The sequence below is a fragment of the Pelophylax lessonae genome, assembly GCF_965119305.1.
Source record: "Pelophylax lessonae genome assembly, chromosome: 4".
Classification (NCBI taxonomy): domain Eukaryota; kingdom Metazoa; phylum Chordata; class Amphibia; order Anura; family Ranidae; genus Pelophylax; species Pelophylax lessonae.
In genome coordinates, this window is record NC_138771.1 from 614,569,069 (window position 1) to 614,593,206 (window position 24,138).

The window sequence follows — 24,138 nt, forward strand, 5'->3', positions numbered from 1 at the left end:
TACAGGCTAGCGATGTATCCCTACGTCGCTCTGCCTGTGAGGGGCTGACTGCCGACGTAAATAGTCGTGCGGCAGTCGGCAAGTGGTTAATTCATCAGGCCAGGCCACCTTCTTCCATTGCTCCGTGGTCTGGTTCTGATGTCCACGTGCTCATGACATGCACTTTTGGCTGTGGACACTGATCAGTATAGGCATCCTGACCAGTCTGCGGCTGCACAGCCTATTCATAAAGACTGCAATGCACTGTGTGTTCTGACACCTTTCTATCAGCCAGCCTTCGCTCCCCACATGCATCAAAGCGCCTTGGCTGTCCATGACCCTGTCGCCAATTTGCCAGTTTTGCTTCCTTGGACCACTTTTGATAGATCCTGACCACTGCAGCCCAGGGACATGCTACAAGAGCTGCAGTTTTAGAGTTACAAGTCATCTAGCCATTACAATTTGGCCCCTATCAAAGCTGCTATATGTAAAACACTGTTTAAAGAATCCTATTTTCCCCTTTAAAAACGATAGCTTATAGTTAGTAGCCGCTTGCTGTCCTTATACTGTTATTACTAGATTTTGTAACCTAACAACCCACCAAATACCAATGCCACTTTTGTTTACTAATTGTGCTTCATAATACTGAATATTGCAGGATGAATACATTAGTAGACACTGATTATATTACATGGCCTGTTCTGTAGCCATCTATGGAAAGGGGGGGGTTTTTGGATTCTCTATTGGTCTGAGGACACATTGCCTAAACTGTGGTTGCTTGGCGTTTTGCCCTTTGGGGTCTATTTAAAAAGGCTTTACAAATATGCATTTTGCTCCTGTTAGCTTCAGGAGTTGAAAGATGAAAAATGAATGCAATGTGTTAAAAAAAAAGCCAAGAGGAGAGCCTCGTCACATGGCCTGTTAAAGTCCCGCGACCATCTCTCGTCCAATGACAGAGTTCTCTCTGCAGTGTTAAGAACTCCATGAGGAACCCCAGGCTTAATAACAGGGCCTGCATTTTAAATAGACTGTAAAATGCAGGCCGCAGTGTTGAGTAAAGCCAGAGGCGTAACTAGATTTCTCAGGGCCCCGATGCAAGAAATCATGAAGGCCCCCCCCCCCCCCCCCGAAAAAGCATGTTTTTGACACAATTTTTAATTTTTTTTTAAATCTGACCTGGGAAATGGGATCAGTGGCAGGGCTGGTGGGGAGAAGGGGAATGGCATCAGTAATAGTTCTGGTGGGGAGAGAGGGGTAATAGGATCAGTGACAGTGCTGGTTGGGAGAGGACGAATGGGATCAATGATAGTTCTGGTGGGGAGAGGGGGGAATGTGATCAGCAGCAGGGCTGGTGAAGAGGGGAATGGGATCAGTAATAGTGCACCACGGCGATGGTGGTGAGGAGGGTGGGAGCAGTGGTGGCAATGGTGGGGAGAGGCAAGGGATCAGTGGCGGCAATGGTGGGGAGGGGGGAGTAAACAGTGGCGGCAATGGTGGTGAGGGGGGTGGGATCAGTGGCGGCAATGGTGGGGAGGGGGGTGTGATCAGAGGTGGTGATGGTGGTGAAGGGGGGTGAGATTAGTGGCACAATGGTGGTGAGGGGGTGGGATCAGTGGCGGCAATGGTGGGGAGGGGGGTGTGATCAGTGGCGGCGGTGGCGGGGAGGGGGGTGTGACGGAGGTGGTGATGGTGGTGAAGGGGGGTGAGATTAATGGCGGCAATGGTGGTGAGGGGGTGGGATCAGTTGCGGCAATGGTGGGGAGGGGGTGTGATCAGTGGCGGCGGTGGCGGGGAGGGGGGTGTGACGGAGGTGGTGATGGTGGTGAAGGGGGGTGAGATTAATGGCGGCAATGGTGGTGAGGGGGTGGGATCAGTGGCGGCAATGGTGGGGAGGGGGGTGTGATCAGTGGCAGCGGTGGCGGGGAGGGGGGTATGATCAGTGGCGGCGGTGGTGGGGAGGGTGGTGTGATCAGTGGCGGGGAGGGGGGTGTGATCAGTGGTGGGGAGGGGGGTGTGATCAGAGGTGGTGATGGTGGTGAAGGGGGGTGAGATTAGTGGCGGCGATGATGAGGGGGGTTGGATCAGTGGCGGTGATGAGGGGGGGTGGATGTTGGAGTGGGATCAATGGCTGTGGTGAGGGGGGTGGGATCAATGGCGGTGATGAAGGGGCGATGGTGAAGAGGGATCAGTGGGGGCGATGGTGGGGGGGGGTGGAGGAGGGGTGGGATGTGGTGTCATCCTCCCTGACCACCACTACCTCTGTCTTACTAATCCCATCCCCCCACCACTGCAGATCTCATCCCTACACCCCCCCCCCCCCCACCTGTGTTGTAAATGGGGATGAGATCTGTTCTGTGCCATCTGCCATGGGATCATTAAGAGGCAGCAAACTAGCAAGGGTGGAGTTTGGAATCATCATTCTTCAAGACAAGTTAGTTCACTTACATTATCAGACAGTTGGTCAGAGTCAGACGATTCCCCCTCACTCAGCAACTCCACTCCAGCCAGGCAGGCACGCTTCTAACAGGCAGCATGTGGTCTCTTCGCAGAGGGGAGAACTCCTCTGCACTCTATTGTTATCACAGCCTTCTGTGTTCATTGGAGGATCGGCAGGGCCGAGGACTGTGCAGGCAGCAGCAGACTGCTTTTCAGAAGACTTAGCCCAGCCAGCCTCCTCTTAGCATCCCGGCCGCTGTAGACACCTCCCCCTCCCCCCCGCGCAGTGCGGGACAACGATCGGGGAGGGCAGACAGTTACAGGAGGAGCCACTAGACAGAACAGTCAGGTGGACAGACGGGCCCCCTCACGCCGCGGCCGCGGTAAGAGAACGGGGGCTGGCGGGCCCCCCCTCAGGTGGCGGAACTCCAGGGCCCGGTCGCAAGCGCGACCGCTGCGACCCTGATAGTTCCGCTACTGAGTAAAGCCTCGTACACACGATCAGATTATCGAAATATCTGTCGCCTGTTTTTTGTTGCATGCTAGTCTCATATGGAAAGTGAAGAGGTTACTTTCATACGAAAATTCCCGTACGACAGAATTCAACTCCAGAAGTGATGTCATGTGTTGAATCGTTTTGTATGCATTCCTTAGTTTCCGAGCATGCCTAGTCTTGCTCTTATGATTTTTTTCGGACGAAAACTGTACTAATTACAAACAATAACAATTTTATTGCCTGCACATCCAGTTTTTGTCGCCCGAAAATTATTCATAATCGGCTGTGGAAAGCACTATACTAATGATCAGAAAATCGGCAGATCGTTTGTCAGACAAAATTTTACTTCTGATTTTTGTATCGTGTGTACGGGCCTTAATACAGCAAAGTATATAGCAACATCCAGAGTTGTATAAAGTACTCGAAACCCGTACTTGAGTAAAAGTACAAGTGCTCGATCAAAAAGTGACTTGAGTAGAAGTGGAAGTGCTCGATCAAAAAGTGACTGGAGTAGAAGTACTAAAGTATTCAACATTTTTTGTACTTAAGTATTGCAAGTAGTTTTTTTTTAAATTTTGCTACTCAAGTACTGAAAGTAAAAGTACCAGTAGTTTTGAAAAAAAAAATCGCTACTCAAGTACTGAAAGTAAAAGTACAAGTACTGTGTTATGTAGTTATTAAAGAAAGAAGTCAAAAGTTTGAACATCATATTGTTTTTTATTATATCAAATGCAGCTTTTATTTATACATACAGTAGCATTTATTTTCGTATGCGCTGATAATACACATGTTTTGAGCTTCATGAAACCTGCCATCTACTGTTCTGGCAGTGGTAATTTTTATAATTGTAACGAGTAACTATGCAGCACAAAAAAAAATATTGGAGTAGAAGTATTGAAATCATTGAAAAAATGTAGTGAAGTAAAAGTGGAAGTAGGAGAAAAAAATTCTACTCTAGGAAAGTACAGATACCGCCTTTTGGTACTTAAGTACAGTAGTGAAGTAGTTCTACTTAGTTACTATACATCTCTGGCAACATCCACTCTACAATATAAATTGGCCCCTTTTTGTACATACACAGCTCAGCTCTTTAGCTCGTGGAAGACTTACATGCACAGCCAGTGCTGTGGTACATGTTGATCTCACAGCTTGGAGGAAGCAGTTTATGTTTATTTATTGGCCACTGGATTGATTTGCTGGTTGGAGGCAGATATCTCCCAGTGAGGGTCAGATGAGGCTAGCAGTAGGTCCTAGGGTTCTTGTGTGTAACGCTCCGGCGTTTGTTTAGTGAACTGGATTTGCAGCTGCAGAATTTCCACTCAGTAGTCGTGTAGAGATGTGTTGAATTACCATATCCAACTCTCCAGACTCATCATTGTGGCCCAGCCTGCCTCACCATGCAAATATACAGACACTCAGATAAGATGTTCCTGGAGTGATAGGTTGTATACGATAGTATAGAGGTGATGTACTGAAAGGACAGGCGTGAGTAGTGATAGCAATGATAGGCACTCAATAGTAATGTTCTGGAGTGTTAGCAGATGGTGATAGATAGTATGCAGATAGGTTAGCAATCATGTACAATAACAGGTGGTAGGGGACAGCAGATGAAGTGTACAGGAATTGCTAACTCAGTGCAAGGATATAGATGTTAGTAGACTCAAGAGCTAGCAATCTATGTGACAGTGCAGATGATAGAAATAGTAATGCATAGATAGCAACAGTCTTTAGTATGCAAGAGTAGATAGTGTAAGTTGATAGGAAGGAATCCCCTGTGGGGTACTTATCACTAGTTGGTTTAGAGAGATGAGGGGTCCGGTAATGAGATAAGGATCAGGTAGCAAGATACAGGATCAGTAGCGAGATACAGGATCAGTAGCGAGATACAAGAAATAGCTGGAGGCTTCGGCAGCGTCAGACAAGGCTGTGTAACAAGCGGTTTGCACGAACACCTTGTGAGTGAAAGCCGGCGATTGAAATAGCCGCTCAGAGCGTGCCTAATGATGACTAGAGTTAAAGGGACAGTAGCTATATGCGGAAGAAATGGGCTGGAAGGGTACCGAAGGTACCAGAATCTTACATTGTGCTCCCATGGCTCACAGGAGTTCTGGCACTTGCTGCAAACCTTATTCAGTGCTGATAGTGGCGCACAAGTGATACATCTAATCCTTTATTCTCTTTCTTTCCCTGGGTACCTTTTTTTTTTTTTTGAACACAGTGATTTTTTGAGGAGTGTGTGTGTGTATGTGTGTGTGTGTAAAGAGCACATTCCCAGGGAACAGCTTTAACTCAGCTCTTTGCAATTTTCAGGCACAGCAATTAGTCAGCTGGTGGAGAAAGCCATTGATGGAGCCAATCTGAATCACTTGATCAGGCCACCTGGGGGTTGTGGAGAACAAAACATGATGAGTATGACTCCCACTGTGATTGCCGCTCATTATCTGGATGCTACCAGGCAGTGGGAAAACGTAGGCATAGATCGCAGAACTGAGGCCATCCAGCACATCAGTAATGGTAAGAAATAAAACTCTGTAATTTCCATATGTGCTATGGTGCACACAGTTTACATTGGACCCCTCTGAAGTCTATCTTTTTGGTTCATTGCCTTTTGCCATGGTGCTACTTGGGTTCCTGAGAAGTGTAAGCTTAATGCCACCCTATTGCCAAGCAGCCATTCCCCAAAGATGACATGAAAGCCAACTAAGGGCTCTTTCACACAGGCGTTCCGTATGTCCGTTTTTCATCCCATCCGTTTGCGGATGAAAAACGGACATAATGTATCTCTATGTAAATACGGATGTCATCGGATGATCATCCTCTGACATCCATTTTTTGTCAGTTCAGTTCAGTTTTTTTGAACGGAGGAGAACCCTATTTTTTCTTCCTTTCAAAAAACGGAACGGAAGCAAAAACGGATGTCAGTGGTGTCATCCGCAGACATCCGTATTTACATAGACATGCATTATGTCAGTTTTTCATCCGCAAACGGATGGGATGAAAAACGGAAATACGGACCGGATGACACAAGTGTCATCCGTGTCCGTTACAAAAAAAAAAAAGGACCTGATCGGGCAAAAAAAAAAGGAACGCCCGTGTGAAAGAGCCCATAGTTGGAAAAGGGCAAGGCCACAGCTGTATCAAAGGAACCCCTATCAACTTCTGGAGGAACTCAAGTTGAGAATAGCTGCCCCACAGACAATGACAGACCAAAAGTGTTAATTTTATAGCCTTGTATTAACCACTTAAGCCCCAGAAGATTTTACCCCCTTCCTGACCAGGGTTTTTTTTGCGATTTTTTTACTGCGTCACTTTAACGGACAATTGCACGGTCGTTGCACGCTGTACCTAAAGGAATTTCACGTCCTTTTTTTCCCACAAACAGAGCTTTCTTTTGGTGGTATTTGATCACCTGTGCAATTTTTTGATCATGCGCTATAAACAAAAAAAGACCGTAAATTTTGCAAAAATAACAATAATATAAAAAGCGTATTTTGATTGGTTTGCACAAAAGTTATCGCGTTTACTAACAAAGGGAAAGATTTTTGTCATTTTTGGTGGGTTTTTTTTAACGAGTAATGGAGGCGATCTTCGATTTTTTATTGCGGTACTGCGACATTGCGGTGGACAGATCGGACCCTTGACTGACATTTTTTACACTTTTGGGGGTACCAGTGACATTACTGCAGTAATCAGTGCTATACATATGCACTGTTACTGTAAAAATGACACTGGCAGGGAAGGGGTTAACTGTATTGGACAGGGAGGGGGTAAGTGTGTCCTAGGGGCGTGATTCTAACTGTAGTGAGACATGGCTATTGGTGTAAAAACAGAGATCAACGGTTCTACATAGTAGAACCGTCTGATCTCCATTTTTACACAGGGGAGAATGACAGGCGGCTTGTTTACATATGCCGTCCGCCTTTCTCCCGCTCTACCGACAATCGTAGTGTGACCGGCGGACATCGGGTCCGCCGGTCACACGCCCGCACTCCTCTGTGAATGAGCCGAGGCGGGCGTGCGCTCGCCCACTATTGGCTCAAAACCCGGTGACAGGCTAGCGACGTAGATCTACGTCACTCTGCCTGGCCGGGGCTGACTGCCGCAGTAAATATGCTGTGCGCAGTCGGCAACCGGTTAAATAGTGAAGGCCAAATTCAATACTGTATTATTCACACTAACACTGGTAGCTATAATTGTATGTAATTGTACAAAATGCTGAAAAGATTGGGGCTTTAATTATACCTTACCAGTGTTATAAAAAGATTAATAACACACTATTACATACAAATATGAATTTTATTATACAAAATAATTAAAATTCAGTAGATGAATATAGAGTAGAATGAGTATAATGCTCTAGACATAAAAGCTTCTGCAATCTCGCCAAATTGAAGAAAACCCCTCCTTTAGTCAGTTGTCACCAGAAGAGGTGCGGCAAGAAAAATAGAAGTGCAACAAGCCCAGAGTTTATTTAAAGAATGAGAACATTTCCCACTGGATGCATTTTTCACATGATTGAGCTTTAGTCGAAGAGCAGTGGAAGGCTGGAGGACATTTACACCAACACACATTAAGGTGGATAATGAATCTTCTTTCCTAAAGAAACAAATGCATATTTATTCAAACGTGCAGAGATACAAATCAGAATTGAATTATTTGGTACAAACTACTAAATTCTACCTATTTCTTTCAAATGCCCTCCCACCATTCTAAATTTAACTTGGAGATTTGATTGAACTATTGTTGGTATTGTAAAAGGAATGTCTAAAAATGAATAAATATTATTGCAAAAAAAAAAAAACAACGCGCAAAGTATCACTTTGCAAGTAGTTAAGATCTATCTTTTAGAAATGTATACAATTAATATTGCCTAATGTGCAGATAAGAAACACCAAAACATAATTACCATAAATATAAAATATTCAAGAAAATATGTGCAGGCCTGTCCAGAAAATCTTTGTATAATGACCACCATATCTGTGTATCAATATAACTTTTACATCAGGAAAAAGAGTCCCCGTACTGGCAGTATGGAGGAACTGCATGCTGTCAGCCAAACTGAATACTTAGGATAAGTGTTAGCATGAAGGAATTGCTCATGTGGGAGTTAGTGCCCCCTCATGGCTGGAGGCCAAACTACAACACTGGGCCCCAACTGTCCTGGTACTGACTAGCCACCCTCTAACAGGAAGCCAAACCATTGCAGCTACAACAAAAAAATAAATAAATACAAATAAATACATTTGGAGATTTTGAGGAGGCTGAGAGCAATAGAAGGGACCTTTTTGGGTTAAAGTGGCAATGAACCCAAAAGCAAACATTTATTATATTGCAGCTTACCAATTCTTAGATGTGATGGCTGCATTTGTTTTCTTTTTATTAGGCTTTTTCTTTATTTTCACCTGGTGCTTCTGCCAGTAAGTGCCGGTTCACACTGCAGCAGCATGACTTCGGGGGCGACCTGTGAAGTTGCGTGCACCACGACTTCGGCGCGACTTGCATGGACTTCATAAAATGAATGTCTATGCAAGTCGCTCCAGGTCACCCCGAAGTAGTACAGGACCCTTTTTCTAAGTCGGAGCGACTTGTGTCGCTCCTATTAGAACCATTCCTGTACCACACAATGGTTCCCGACGGTACACGACTTGTCAGGCTGACCAAGTCGCCTGACAAGTCGTACTAGTGTGAACTGGCACTAAGTGTGTTGTTTTTCAACAGGAAAAGCTATTCTGCAAATGTAGCTGTTAGAGGGTCCAACCATTTATTATTATTATTATTATACAGGATTTATATAGCGCCAACAGTTTGCACAGCGCTTCACAATGTGAGGGAAGACAATACAGTTACAATACAATTCAATACAGGAGGAATTGGACAGCCCTGCTCGTTAGAGCTTACAATCTAGAAATTTAACATTAACAAGGGTGTCTACAACAGTCAGCTTTTATTTATTTATTTTTTTGTGTTAAACCCAGTGGCGGCTGGTGCTCAAAATTTTTGGGGGGGCGCAAAAAGAAAAATGTAATAGGTATTGCTTCGTGTCAAAAAACGCAGTAAAAAATTGCGTGACTTTGAAGTCATGGTACAGGCATGGCACAGGTGATGGTATAGGCATGGCACAAGTGATGGTACAGGTGATGGTATAGGCATGGCACAAGTGATGGTACAGGTGATGGTATAGGCATGGCACAGATATGGTATAGGCATGTCACGGGTCATGGTACAGGAGATGGTATATGCCCCCTTTCAATGCAGTGACCAGCGTACATGCCCCCTTCAATGCAGAGTTCAACTGTGCTATGCCCCCTTCAATGCAATGAACATTGTGCTGTGCCCCCTTCAATGCAATGAACACTGTGCTATGCCCCCTTCAATGCAATAAACACTGTGCTATGCCCCCTTCAATGCAATAAACACTGTGCTGTGCCCCCCCAATGCAGAGTTCAGCGTGCATGCCCCCTTCAATACAACTGTGCTGTGCCCCCTTCAATGCAATAAACACTGTGCTGTGCCCCCCTCAGTGCAATAAACACTGTGCTGTGCCCCCTTCAGTGCAATAAACACTGTGCTGTGCCCCCTTCAATGCAATAAAAACTGTGCTGTGCCCCCCCAATGCAGAGTTCAGCGTGCATGCCCCCTTCAATACAACTGTGCTGTGCCCCCTTCAATGCAATGAACAATGTGCTGTGCCCCCTTCAATGCAATGAACACTGTGCTATGCCCCCTTCAATGCAATAAACACTGTGCTGTGCCCCCCCAATGCAGAGTTCAGCGTGCATGCCCCCTTCAATACAACTGTGCTGTGCCCCCTTCAATGCAATAAACACTGTGCTGTGCCCCCCTCAGTGCAATAAACACTGTGCTGTGCCCCCTTCAGTGCAATAAACACTGTGCTGTGCCCCCTTCAATGCAATAAACACTGTGCTGTGCCCCCCCAATGCAGAGTTCAGCGTGCATGCCCCCTTCAATACAACTGTGCTGTGCCCCCTTCAATGCAATGAACAATGTGCTGTGCCCCCTTCAATGTAATGAACAATGTGCTGTGCCCCCTTCAATGCAATAAACACTGTGCTGTGCCCCCTTCAGTGCAATAAACACTGTGCTGTGCCCCCTTCAATGCAATAAACACTGTGCTGTGCCCCCTTCAATGCAATGAACACTGTGCTGTGCCCCCACAATGCAGAGTTAGCGTGCATGCCCCCTTCAATGCAACTGTGCTGTGCCCCCTTCAATGCAATGAACAATGTGCTGTGCCCCCTTCAATGCAATAAACACTGTGCTGTGCCCCCTTCAATGCAATAAACACTGTGCTGTGCCCCCTTCAATGCAATAAACACTGTGCTGTGCCCCCTTCAATGCAATAAACACTGTTCTGTGCCCCCTTCAATGCAATAAACACTGTTCTGTGCCCCCTTCAATGCAATAAACACTGTTCTGTGCCCCCTTCAATGCAATGAACACTGTGCTGTGCCCCAACAATGCAGAGTTCAGCATGCATGCCCCCTTCAATGCAATAAACACTGTGCTGTGCCCCCTTCAATGCAATAAACACTGTTCTGTGCCCCCTTCAATGCATTTAACACTGTGCTGTGCCCCCTTCAATGCAATAAACACTGTGCTGTGCCCCCTTCAATGCAATAAACACTGTGCTGTGCCCCCTTCAATGCAATAAACACTGTGCTGTGCCCCCTTCAATGCAATAAACACTGTGCTGTGCCCCCTTCAATGCAATGAACACTGTGCTGTGCCCCCACAATGCAATAAACACTGTGCTATGCCCCCTTCAATGCAATAAACACTGTGCTGTGCCCCCTTCAATGCAATGAACACTGTGCTGTGCCCCCACAATGCAATAAACACTGTGCTATGCCCCCTTCAATGCAATAAACACTGTGCTGTGCCCCCCTTCAATGCAATAAACACTGTGCTGTGCCCCCACAATGCAGAGTTCAGCGTGCATGCCCCCTTCAATGCAACTGTGCTGTGCCCCCTTCAATGCAATAAACACTGTGCTGTGCCCCCTTCAATGCAATAAACACTGTGCTGTGCCCCCTTCAATGCAACTGTGCTGTGCCCCCTTCAATGCAATGAACAATGTGCTGTGCCCCCTTCAATGCAACTGTGCTGTGCCCCCTTCAATGCAATAAACACTGTTCTGTGCCCCCTTCAATGCAATGAACACTGTGCTGTGCCCCAACAATGCAGAGTTCAGCGTGCATGCCCCCTTCAATGCAATAAACACTGTGCTGTGCCCCCTTCAATGCAATAAACACTGTTCTGTGCCCCCTTCAATGCAATTAACACTGTGCTGTGCCCCCTTCAATGCAATAAACACTGTGCTGTGCCCCCTTCAATGCAATAAACACTGTGCTGTGCCCCCTTCAATGCAATAAACACTGTGCTGTGCCCCCTTCAATGCAATAAACACTGTGCTGTGCCCCCTTCAATGCAATGAACACTGTGCTGTGCCCCCACAATGCAATAAACACTGTGCTATGCCCCCTTCAATGCAATAAACACTGTGCTGTGCCCCCTTCAATGCAATGAACACTGTGCTGTGCCCCCACAATGCAATAAACACTGTGCTATGCCCCCTTCAATGCAATAAACACTGTGCTGTGCCCCCCTTCAATGCAATAAACACTGTGCTGTGCCCCCACAATGCAGAGTTCAGCGTGCATGCCCCCTTCAATGCAACTGTGCTGTGCCCCCTTCAATGCAATGAACAATGTGCTGTGCCCCCTTCAATGCAATAAACACTGTGCTGTGCCCCCTTCAATGCAATAAACACTGTGCTGTGCCCCCTTCAATGCAACTGTGCTGTGCCCCCTTCAATGCAATGAACAATGTGCTGTGCCCCCTTCAATGCAACTGTGCTGTGCCCCCTTCAATGCAATAAACACTGTTCTGTGCCCCCTTCAATGCAATGAACACTGTGCTGTGCCCCAACAATGCAGAGTTCAGCGTGCATGCCCCCTTCAATGCAATAAACACTGTGCTGTGCCCCCTTCAATGCAATAAACACTGTGCTGTGCCCCCTTCAATGCAATAAACACTGTGCTGTGCCCCCTTCAATGCAATAAACACTGTGCTGTGCCCCCTTCAATGCAATGAACACTGTGCTGTGCCCCCTTCAATGCAATAAACACTGTGCTGTGCCCCCTTCAATGCAATGAACACTGTGCTGTGCCCCCACAATGCAATAAACACTGTGCTGTGCCCCCACAATGCAGAGTTCAGCGTGCATGCCCCCTTCAATGCAACTGTGCTGTGCCCCCTTCAATGCAATAAACACTGTGCTGTGCCCCCTTCAATGCAATGAACACTGTGCTGTGCCCCCACAATGCAGAATTCAGCGTGCATGCCCCCTTCAATGCAACTGTGCTGTGCCCCCTTCAATGCAACTGTGCTGTGCCCCCTTCAATGCAATAAACACTGTGCTGTGCCCCCTTCAATGCAATAAACACTGTTCTGTGCCCCCACAATGCAGAGTTCAGCGTGCGTCCCCCCTTCAATGCAACTGTTCCGTGCCCCCATCAATGCAGAGTTAAGCGTGCGAGCCCCTTTCAATGCAGAGCGCCACAGCATTGTTCCCAATCACTGCAGAGCGCCACAGCATTGTCCCCAATCACTGCAGAGCACCACAGTATTGTACCCCAATCACTGCAGAGTGCCACAGCATTGTCCCCCAATGATTGCAGAGTGCCACAGCATTGTCCCCCAATGATTGCAGAGCGCCACAGCATTGTCCCCCAATGATTGCAGAGTGCCACAGCATTGTACCCCAATGATTGCAGAGCGCCACAGCATTGTCCCCCATTTATTGCAGAGTGCCACAGCATTGTCCCCCAATTATTGCAGAGCGCCACAACATTGTCCCCCAATTATTGCAGAGCGCCACAGCATTGTCCCCCAATGATTGCAGAGTGCCACAGCATTGTCCCCCAATGATTGCAGAGCGCCACAGCATTGTCCCCCAATGATTGCAGAGCGCCACAGCATTGTCCCCCAATGATTGCAGAGCGCCACAACATTGTCCCCCAATTATTGCAGAGCGCCCACAGCATTGTCCCCCAATGATTGCAAAGTGCCCACAGCATTGTCCCCCAGTTATTGCAAAGCGCCACAGCATTGTCCCCCAATGATTGCAGAGTGCCACAGCATTGTCCCCCAATTATTGCAGAGCGCCACAGCATTGTACCCCAATGATTGCAGAGCGCCACAGCTTTGTCCCCCAATGATTGCAGAGCGCCACAGCATTGTTCCCCAATGATTGCAGAGCGCCACAGCATTGTCCCCCAATGATTGCAGAGTGCCACAGCATTGTCCCCCAATGATTGCAGAGCGCCACAGCATTGTCCCCCAATGATTGCAGAGCGCCACAGCATTGTCCCCCAATGATTGCAGAGCGCCACAGCATTGTCCCCCAATGATTGCAGAGTGCCAGCATTGTCCCCCAATTATTGCAGAGCGCCACAGCATTGTACCCCAATGATTGCAGAGCGCCACAGCATTGTCCCCCAATGATTGCAGAGTGCCACAGCATTGTCCCCCAATGATTGCAGAGTGCCACAGCATTGTCCCCCCAATTATTGCAGAGTGCCAGCATTGTCCCCCAATGATTGCAGAGCGCCACAGCATTGTCCCCCAATGATTGCAGAGCGCCACAGCATTGTCCCCCAATGATTGCAGAGTGCCAGCATTGTCCCCCAATGATTGCAGAGTGCCAGCATTGTCCCCCAATGATTGCAGAGCGCCACAGCATTGTCCCCCAATTATTGCAGAGTGCCACAGCTTTGTCCCCCAATGATTGCAGAGTGCCACAGCATTGTCCCCCAATGATTGCAGAGCGCCACAGCTTTGTCCCCCAATGATTGCAGAGTGCCACAGCTTTGTCCCCCAATGATTGCAGAGCGCCACAGCTCACTTACCGGTGGTGATCGAGTCTTCTCTTCCAGTCCAGATGACCTCCACTCCTCTGGAGACGCTGCGCGGCTGCGGCCTGGTGAGGTGACTGCCTGGTCGGGTCGTCCGTCTCTCTGAAGCCGATTCCGGTGTCCGGTCTGCTCTCCGAGTCTCCGCAGACTCTGAGTCCGCTCCGCTCTGCTGTGCCCATCCGTCCACCGCACTGACTCGTGACTGACGTACGCGACGTCAGCGGGGTCACGGGTCAGCATCGGATGTCCTGGATGATGATTGGTCCAGGCTGGAGACTGGACCAATCACAGCCAGGACATTCCGAAAGTGGGGGTTTCCTAGCGCTGTACCCTGCGCCCAGGTTACGCCCCAGAAGGCAGCCAATCGGCGCCTCTTCTGGGTCGTAAACCCCACCCCCCCACAGCCTCCACATAGGCCGGCGAACACAATTTTTTTTTTTTTGAAAACTTTATCGATTTTTTGTAATTTTTTTTTTTTTTTTTTTTAATTTTTTTTTCTTTTCTTTTTTTAGGGGGGGGCGGCGCCCTGGCGCCCCCTATGCACAGGCCGCCACTGGTTAAACCTTTATCCCAAAAAAGGAAAAAAGTATTAGTTGGAGTTTGGCTTTAATTTGATAGAGTATCTAAATCTGCTAGTACATCCAACACTCCCCTCGGGCTGACAATGCTGTCCAAAGGTGCCCCTTGTGCTCCTTCATCTAGTTAAAAACACTCAAAATGATTTTTTAAAAAGGGACTTTGTTCCACAATCAAGAAAACACACATAGAGGGAAAAAAGGGGGATGAGAGGGAAGGGGGGCAGGCAGTAAGGAAGAGGGAGGGAGAAAAGGAAGGGGGAATTCTGTCTTAATGAAGGGGCTATATCCAATTCAAGAAAAAGGAATTCAAAGGAGATGGGTTGGGAAATGTAAAGGAAAAGGGAAAAAAGGTGTAAGGGGATTACCCGTCCCTATGGCAGTAATAAAACTCAGCAGGTGTTCCAAGCCATTCATCCGTCATACAAAACTAAAAGATACATTTTTGTTTTATATCCACTTTATTAATAATTCATCTCACTCTGCATAAAGAGAGGTAGGCTGAGCAAGCAAGCACATACTTTTTTTTTAATTACAAAAAGATATTTGTGCTTAAAGTGGAGGTAAACCCCATTCATGATATTTGACCTGGGCACATCTATCTGTAATGTTTACTTATCTCTCTCCAAAGCCCTAAGTCCCGTGTCTTTCTGCTGCTTTGTGTCTTTCTGCTGCTTCGCTCCTCTTGTTATCAGCATGATAACTTCTGACAACTTCTGTGACACCGGAGATCAAAGTAGCTGGAAATTTGTGTCGGGGGAAGCAACTTAGAGACAGATAAGCAGAGAGCTGGTCTATTCACAGCACAGCTCTGCAAGTTTCTTGGTTCCTCTGTCTATGTGGAGGGGGGAGGTGCCTTTCCTCCAATCAGCTCTCACACAGTGTATGCCTAGACTCCACACCCACCGCTGAATGAGGAAACAAAATGTGTAACACAATTAAGATTGTAGAAAGCTGAAGACAACAGATATACAAATAAAATGTATGTAGGGAGATTTGTTTCATCTCTGTGTAACATCTGAGGCTGTTCACTTCACTGGGTGAATGTGAGGGTTTACATTCCCTTTAACCACTTGCCGACTGCCAGTGGTACATATACTGTGGCAGGTCGGCTCTGTCCCGCGAAACAATGTACCTGTACATCGCTTTGTGGGACCGCGAGTGGGGGCATGTGCACGTGCCCATTCGTCACAGGGGAAGCTGATCTGCGGGTCCGGTGGCCGCAATTGCCGCCGGGCACCCGCGATTACTCCCAGTGGAGACAGAACGTCAGTCTGTTGTTTGTACACGGCAGACCGCTGTTCTGTCAGCAATGAGCACAATCAATATACACTTATTGGGATTTTTTTTTACCAAAAATATGTAGCAGAATTTTTTTTTTTTTTTATTGGGAATGATATATAGCAGAAAGTGGAAAATATTGTTTTTTTGTTTTTTTTTTTTGCAGAATTGTCTGTATTTTTTTGTTTATAGCGTACAAATTAAAAATCGCACAGGTGATCAATTACCACCAAATGAAAACTCTATTTGTGGGAAAAAAGGACATCAATTTTATTTGGGTACAGCATCGCACAACCGCAAAAATGTCAGTTAAATTAACGCAGTGCCGAATCGCAAAAAATGGCCTGGTCATTAAGGGGGGAAAATCTTCTGGTCCAGAAGTGGTTAAAGAGAAATTTTGAATTTGGGATGCAGCACTCTGTCTGAATACAAGGCAGAAAAATGGAAATATGGAACACAAAAGGAACACTATCCCTTTAAAACAATGACAAATCAGTAAACTCCAAAATGTAAATACATACAACACAATGTAAAGTAAAAAAAAAGGGGAACTTAGTGATATATAAAAAAAAAAAAATCACAGTGGTGATGAAAATTTTACCAAAAGAAAGCTTTGTGTGAAAAAATTATAGAAATTTAGTTTGGGTACAGTGTTGCATGACCGTGCAATTGCCAGTTAAAGTAGCGCAGTGCTGAATAGAAAAACAAAATGCCCTGGTCATGAAGGGAGTAAAGCCTTTGGGAGGTCAAGTGGTTAGAGCAGAGTTCCGGCCTCGGGGGGGAATTTTAGCTAAGAATACCCCCGGGACAGTCAGGGCTAGTACATCCCACAATGGATAGCCTCTGAACTGTCCCAGGTCGCACTTACCTTTTAGAAGAAATACTTACCTTGAAAATTTCTTCTCCAGCGCTGCCATCTCAGGTGTGGGCAGCTGAAGCCAGCGCGTCCTCTTCTGCGTCCTCTTCAGTGATGTTGGAGACCCAGAATGCCCTGCACCGGCCCCGCTCGTCACTTGTGGTGCAGGCGCACCATCCCTGCACAGCTTCTGGGCATGCGCAGAAGCTGTTTAGCAGTGAATGCCGCGCATGCACTGGAAGTGACGAGTGGGGCCGGTGCAGGCGCATTGACTCCTGGGAGCGATGACGTTCAGTTCCCAGGAGTCATCGCAAGCAGCAAGTGACGGCGTGGGAGGAAGTGGCAGAGGGAGGAAGTGGAAGGAAGGTGAGTATATTTTCTTCAAAAACAAGGTAAGTGAACAAAATAAAAAAAATCGGGAGCATCCTTTTCTTTTTCAGGTGACCCTCAGCAAGCGGATGGCCCAAAATCGATTTTGAGGCCGGAACTCCGCTTTAAACATGGGGAAATTTGCCTGTATTGCAGAGATGTACTGAATATGTTATTGGCCCAGACACACACTGTCACCAGTATATTGAGTGTCTGGCATGAGATCTCCTCCCGTTGACCATTGCTTAAAACCTGGACCTCATCTTTTTTTGTTTTCTGTCTAAAGATTCAGTAAGTTATCCTAGAGGTCATGCTTAATTGGATTATGTTCATTAATTAATTTCTTTTTGGTAAACAGGTTATACAGGTCAGCTGGCTTTCCGTAAAGCAGACGGTTCCTATGGTGCCTGGATTCAAACACCATCAAGCACATGGTAATAGAGACTTCTGTATTATTATTATACATTGGTTTTAAGTTTGAAGTCCACCTATTTGTATTTTATTTTTTTAACTAAATCATGAAAGAGTTAGATTTATTGCTTGAAAATAGAATAAACTGTACTCAAAAACCTTACACAGTCACCGCAACACATAGATATTTAACCAATTGCCGACCGTGCTATAAGCGGATGACGGCTACAGCACGGTCGTCTAGTCCTGGGAGGGCATCAATAAATGTCCTTCCAGAACCTGCTGCTGTGCGCCTCCTGTGGTGCGCATCGGGCACGCCCTGTGACAGCTGTGTCCTTCGGATCACAGATCAGGGTAAAGGGCCAATCGCAGGAGTCCTTTACCAAATGTAGCAGTTAGAGGATTGAGCCCAACCATTTAACATTAACAGGGGTGGCTACAATGGTCAGCTTTTATTTATTTATGTTAAACCTTTATCCCAAAAGGAAAAAAGTATTAGTTGGAGTTTGGCTTCAATTTGTTAGAGTATCTAAATCTGCTAGTACATCCAACACTCCCCTCCCCTTAGGCTGACAATGCTGCCCAAAGGTGCCCCCTGTGCTCCTTCATCTAGATTGGGGGTGCTCTAATACAGGAGGTGTGTTACTGGCCAGATCACAAGGTGAAAACAGAGGGGAAAAAAAAGAAGAAAAATAATGTGGCCACCCTATCTAATGATTGGTAAGCTGTAATATATTACATTTTTGGTTTTGGGTTTAATACTGCTTTAAAAATACATACTTAAATATAACTTTTTTTTTTTTTTTTTTACCAGAGTTTAGTGTCACTTTATCATGTTATTCTTGAATGATATCAATATTCTAGATTTAAGGTAATTTTTGCAGGCTGTGATCCTGTTGGGAAAATATCCCTTCCATTCCTATTCTGGGAAGGAAAAGGTCCTAGATGACAATAAAAACTTGAAAGAGATTATAACCTGTCCAGATGCTGCTTATTCCATCCTGAGCTTATTGTGTCTCCATGTGTGCGTATTTATCTCCTCCCCTGCTTAATGACTTCACTTGGGCTTTGTTTTTATCTCCTCCCTTGGTTAATGACTTCACTTGAGCTTTTTTTATCTCCTTCCCTGCTTAATTACTTCATTTGGGCTTTTTTTATCTTCTCCCTTGGTTAATGACTTCATTTGAGCTTTTCTTTTTATCTCCTCCCCTGCTTAATGACTTCATTTGGGCTTTTTTTAACTTCTCCCTTGGTTAATGACTTCACTTGAGCTTTTTTTATCTCTTCCCCTGCTTAATGCATTCACTTGGGATTTTATTCTATCTCCTCCCCTGCTTAATGACTTCACTTGAGCTTTTTTTTTTTTTTTTATCTCTTCCACAGCTTAATGCCTTTACTTGGGCTTTTTTTTATCTCCTTCCCTGCTTAATGACTTCATTTGGGCTTTTTTTATCTCCTCCCTTGGTTAATGACTTCACTTGAGCTTTTTTTTTTTTTTTTTAATCTCTTCCCCTGCTTAAAGCGGAGTTCCACCCAGTGCACATTTTTAAAAAAAAAAATACCCCCGGGACAGTCAGGGCTAGTACATTCCACAATGGCTAGCCTCTGATCTGTCCCGGGTTGCACTTACCTTTTAGGAGAAATACTTACCTTGAAAAAGTATTCTCCAGCGCTGCCATCTCAGGTGTGGGCAGCTTGAAGCCAGCGCGATCCTCTTCGGCGTCCTCTTCCTTCTTCTTCGGTCCCACGATGCACTGCACCGGCCCCGACGTCACTTCCGGTGCGCGCGCGTCATCCCTCCACAGCTTCTGGGCATGCCCAGAAGCTGTTTAGAAGGGAATGACACGCGCGTGCCGGAACTGACGTCGGGGCCGGTGCAGGCGCAATGATTCCTGGGAGCGATGACGTTCAGCTCCCAGGAATCATTGCAAAAGCCAGGAAGTGACGAATCGCCGCGGCCGCCGAGGGGAGGAAGAAGGAAGTAAGGTAAGTATATTTTCTCTACAAGGTAAGTAAAAAAAAAAAAAAAATTGGGATTATCCATTTGTTTTTCAGGTGACCCGGAGCGAGAAGATGGAGGTAAGTATAAAATTAGGGTGGAACTCCACTTTAATGCCTTCAATTGGGATTTTTTTTCTCTACTCCCCTGCTTAATGACTCCACTTGTGCTTACTTATCTCCTCCCCTGCTTAATAACTCCCCTTGGCCTTAGCTATGTCCTCCCCTGCCTAATGACTCCACTTGAACCTATGTATCTCCTCCCCTGCTTAATATAATGGCAGTTATGCTTTTTTATCTCCTCTCCTGCTTAGTTTAACTCCACTTGTACTTATTCGGTCTCTTCCTCTGTTTAATGTGACTCTACATGTGCTTATTCTGTCCACTTTATGAGACCTCATCTTTTACGATATGACACCTCTGGCACTCTCTGGCTTACTAGTCTGGTTGACTTGTCTTCTGCAGGCTCACTGCCTATGTTGTGAAAGTGTTTGCCCTAGCTCAAGACTTAATCAGCATCGACAGAGATATATTGTGCAACTCCGTGAAGTGGCTTTTATTGGAGAAGCAGAAACCAGATGGCATGTTTGATGAAAATTTCCCAGTATACCATCAGGAGATGGCGGTATGTACAATATAAATATGGTTTTATTGAAAAAAAAAATCTTCTGTATACCATAATGCTACTGTAATTATTTAATCTGCATAAATGAATAAGGTGCTGGCAGCTTCTCTCGATTATATGGAAATGGTAGTGCGTTTTCAATTTATTATTATGTTTAGGTTATTTTTTGATCAACAAAAACAAAGAAGAATTCCCAGATCATTTTACCAACCTGTCTGCAACAAACCAAATTTCCCATCTTTGTTTTTGTTTAGTATGCACCGCCCTTTCATGTGCTCCTTGCGGATATAGGTTGGAGCAGTTACCATGTGTTTGTACTGTTGGTTATTTGGTGGGGGGCGGGGGCACACTGGACACCTTTGCTGCCATTGTGCTACACTATATTACCAAAAGTATTGGGACGCCTGCCTTTACCTGCACATGAACTTTAATGGCATCCCAGTCTAAGTCTGGGGGGTTCAATATTGAGTTGGCCCACCCTTTGCAGCTATAACAGCTTCAACTCTTCTGGGAAGACTGTCTACAAGGTTTAGGAGTGTGTCTATGGGAATGTTTGACCATTCTTCCAGAAGTGCATTTGTGAGGTCAGGCACTCATGTTGGAGAGAAGACCTGGCTTGCAGTCTGCACTCTAATTCATCCCAAAGTCGCTCTAATTCATCCCAACGCCATTCTATTGGGTTGAGGTCAGGACTCTGTGCAGGCCAGTCAAGTTCCTTCACCCCAAGCTCGCTCATTCATGTCTTTATGGACCTTGTTTTTGCACTGGTGCCCAGTCATGTTGGAACAGGAAGGGGCCATCCCCAAACTGTTCCCAAAAAGTTGGGAGCATGAAATTGTCCAAATGTCTTGGTATGCTGAAGCCTTAAGAGCTTTTTCACTGGAACTAAAGGGCAAAGCCCAACCCCTGAAGAATAGCCCTACACCATTATCCCCCCCCCCCCTCACCAAATGATTTGGAGCAGTGCACAAAGGAAGGTCCATAAAGACATGGATGAGTGAGTTTGGGGTGGAGGAACTTGACTGGTCTGCACAGAGTCCTGACCTCAACCCGACAGAACACCTTTGGACTGCGAGCCAGGCCTTTTCATCCACATCAGTGCCTGACCCCACAAATGCGCTTCTGGGAGAATGGTCAAACATTCCCATAGACACACTCCTAAAAATTGCAGATCGCTGCCATTACTACTAAAAAAATATATAAATAAAAATGACATAAATCTTTCCCATAGTTAGTAGACGCGATAACTTTTGCACAAACCAATCAAAATACTCTTACTGCGATTTTTTTTTTTTATACCAAAAATACGTAGCAGAATACAAATTGGCCTAAAAGGATGAAAAATTTTGATTTTTAAATAATTTTTTTAGGAATGTTATATAGCAGAATGTGAATTTTTTTTTTCAGAATTGTCACTCTTTTTTTGTTTATAGCGCAAAAAATAAAAATCGCACAGGTGATCACACCAAAAGAAAGCTCTATTTGTGGGAAAAAAAGTACATCAGTTTTATTTCGGTACAGCGTTGCACGACCGCGCAATTTTCCGTTAAAGTAATGCAGTGCCGAATCGCAAAAAATGGTCTGGTCATTAAGGGGGCAAATCCTTCCTTCTGGTCCAGAACTGGTTAATGAAACAAAATAACTAGATTAACTAATCTAAATGAAACAAAACACATTTTTTTGTCACCCGTTATTTCGGGATATTAGTTCCTTCTGACTTGCCTAATAATAGGAATGTGGAAAGTGCTTCCAACTAATTTGACTTCAGCAAACTAAATTCTGATTGGCTATGGCGGGTTACACCAGCATTACACCAATATTACACTTGGCCCTGTTCTACTGAAAAAGCCCAAGCCAGTCAGAGCAAGCATCTGACCTGTCCTAAAACGGGTTATGTACAGATAGGTCTAGCCATGGAAACCTCTACTTTCAATATTTAAGTATGTTTATTTTGTATAGGGTGCAATTACAACCGGAGCTGTTGAACTAGACTCTACTCTAACTGCGTTTGTCGTTATCGCTATGCTGGACAGTGAGGAAACCTGTAATGGACATGTAAATGTAAGTAGTTGAATGATCTCTTGACTGCCCTGTTTCTTACCCCATTCAAGTTTTATTGTTACTGTAAATCTACATACTGTATATGTTATATTATGCTGCTCAAGAAATGAGGGATACATATCCTACTGTATGTGGACATCTAAACTTTTTTTGTGTTTGTTTTGAATGGAGTAGGCCATCAGCATTTTTTTTGGTCTATGTCTCTTTGGAAGAGAATCTCCTTTACTTTCCTTTGGAGTTAGAGGACATCCATTGGCGGCTGGTGCTCCATGGGTCGGGGAAGGGGGTGGGGGGGTGTTAGACGGACCACACCATACCACCCCCCCCCCGTCGCTGGCTCACTCACCCTGGGCAGGCAGCAGTGGTGGCTTTCCCCTGTGGGCTTCCCCTGCGTCTCCTCCCTCATCCTCCTCCTTGGCCAATAGCATGGCTTCTCCTTTCGGCCAATCGGGACACGGGTCTCAGGACCCACTTCCTTATTTGCCGGGAGGAGAATCAGTGTGGCAATAGTGAATATTTATTCGCTATTGTCATTCAGTACAATTGTCATACAACTGGGTGGGCTCAGGGTGCAGTGCTCTGCGCCCCGAGCCCACCCTTTTTTGAAGCCTATTAGAGCTTCAGGCTCTAATCACGTGCTTCAAAAAAAAAAAAATACCCCATTGGAATTCATGCGTCCGGCGCCCTGCATGTAGATTAGGGGGCCGGACGCATGGATAGGGGGGGCAGCGCCCCTGCGCCCCCGATAGACAGGTCGCCACTGAGGACATCCCTTGTTAGACAGTTGTCACTCGAACAAGTGTCACTATTTATGTTCACTCCCCGGCGAGGACACAGACAGCAATAAAAACCTGGCATGGTTTTAACCCTTATCTGCTCAATCCAAATTTAATAAATAATTTTGGTTTTAGGCCAACTGTTAGGGCAGTTGGGCAGATGGAGGAAATTATGGGTTGGGAGGATATGGATGGATTTACGGGCAGCTGGACTGATTGGCGGATGGATTGCCAAATACATAGATATACAGGCAGTTGGACTAATTGACTGATGGATGGGCAAATACACTGCTCAAAAAAATAAAGGGACACTTTCTAATCAGAGTGTAGCATCAAGTCAAATAAACTCCTGGGATATTGATCTGGTCAGTTGAGTAGCAGAGAGGGATGTTAATCAGTTTCAGCTGCTTTGGTGTTAATTAAATTGACAACAGGTGCAGTAGATAGGCAACAATTAGGTTGGCATAAGAGGCCAACGTCCTCTAGTGGCCCTGTGCTCACTACCCGGCACCGTGGAGCTCGATTGGCATTTCCCATTGACACCAAAATTGGCAGGTCCTCCACTAGTGCCCTGTGCTTTTCACAGATGAGAGCAGGTTCACCCTGAGCACATGTGACAGACGTGAAAGGGTCTTGAGAAGCCGTGAAGAACGTTATGCTGCCTGTAACATTATTCAGCATGAATGCAAGAAAGAGGTATGCTAGGAGAATTGCTCAAGGGCACCACATCTCAATTGTAGAATACAAGAAAGGGAAAGAAGCCTCCATAGGTAGGAGAGCTAGGGATTTTCAAGGTACCAAATAACTCTAATCATAACATTTTTCTAAAAGATATACATTTTTTTTGGTCAAAAGTTTAAAATACACGAACAGACCACAATATTTAAAAAAAAATGCCTGTGTAAATTTTTCAAAATTTGTCAATTGACCATAGAAGTAGCACTGAATCCCCTTAAGAAACCGCATCTGGTGAAACATGTCAGATTGCTACTCTGTGACCATATCGCAAACAATCTATAGGATAAATTCAGAAAAATTTACACAGGCATTTTTTATTAAAATGCCTCTTCAGCGTGACCAGTTTGGTGGTGGTGGGTCAGTGATGGTCTGGGGAGGCATATCCATGGAGGGACGCACAGACCTCTAGAGCTAGGCAATGGCACCCTGACTGCTATTAGGTATCGGGATGAAATCCTTGGACCCTTTGTCAGACCCTACTCTGGTGTATTGGGTCCTGGGTTTCTCGTGGCACATGACAATGCCCGGCGAGAGTATGAAGCCAGTTCCTGGAGGATGAAGGCATTGAAATAATTAAATGCCCCCCCCACGCTTGCCTGA

At 45.8% G+C, this 24,138-nt stretch overlaps 1 protein-coding gene across 1 annotated transcript in view; it reads left to right on the plus strand.

Moving 5' to 3' along the window:
• LOC309553572 (venom factor-like) overlaps positions 1-24,138 on the plus strand; it is a 159,151-nt gene that overhangs the window by 101,271 nt on the left and 33,742 nt on the right. Inside the window, exons 24-27 of the mRNA XM_082254844.1 lie at positions 5,222-5,425; positions 17,288-17,363; positions 19,804-19,963; positions 21,923-22,024. Of these exons, the coding sequence (XP_082110970.1) occupies positions 5,222-5,425; positions 17,288-17,363; positions 19,804-19,963; positions 21,923-22,024 (542 nt within the window). The remainder of the gene's footprint in view (positions 1-5,221; positions 5,426-17,287; positions 17,364-19,803; positions 19,964-21,922; positions 22,025-24,138) is intronic.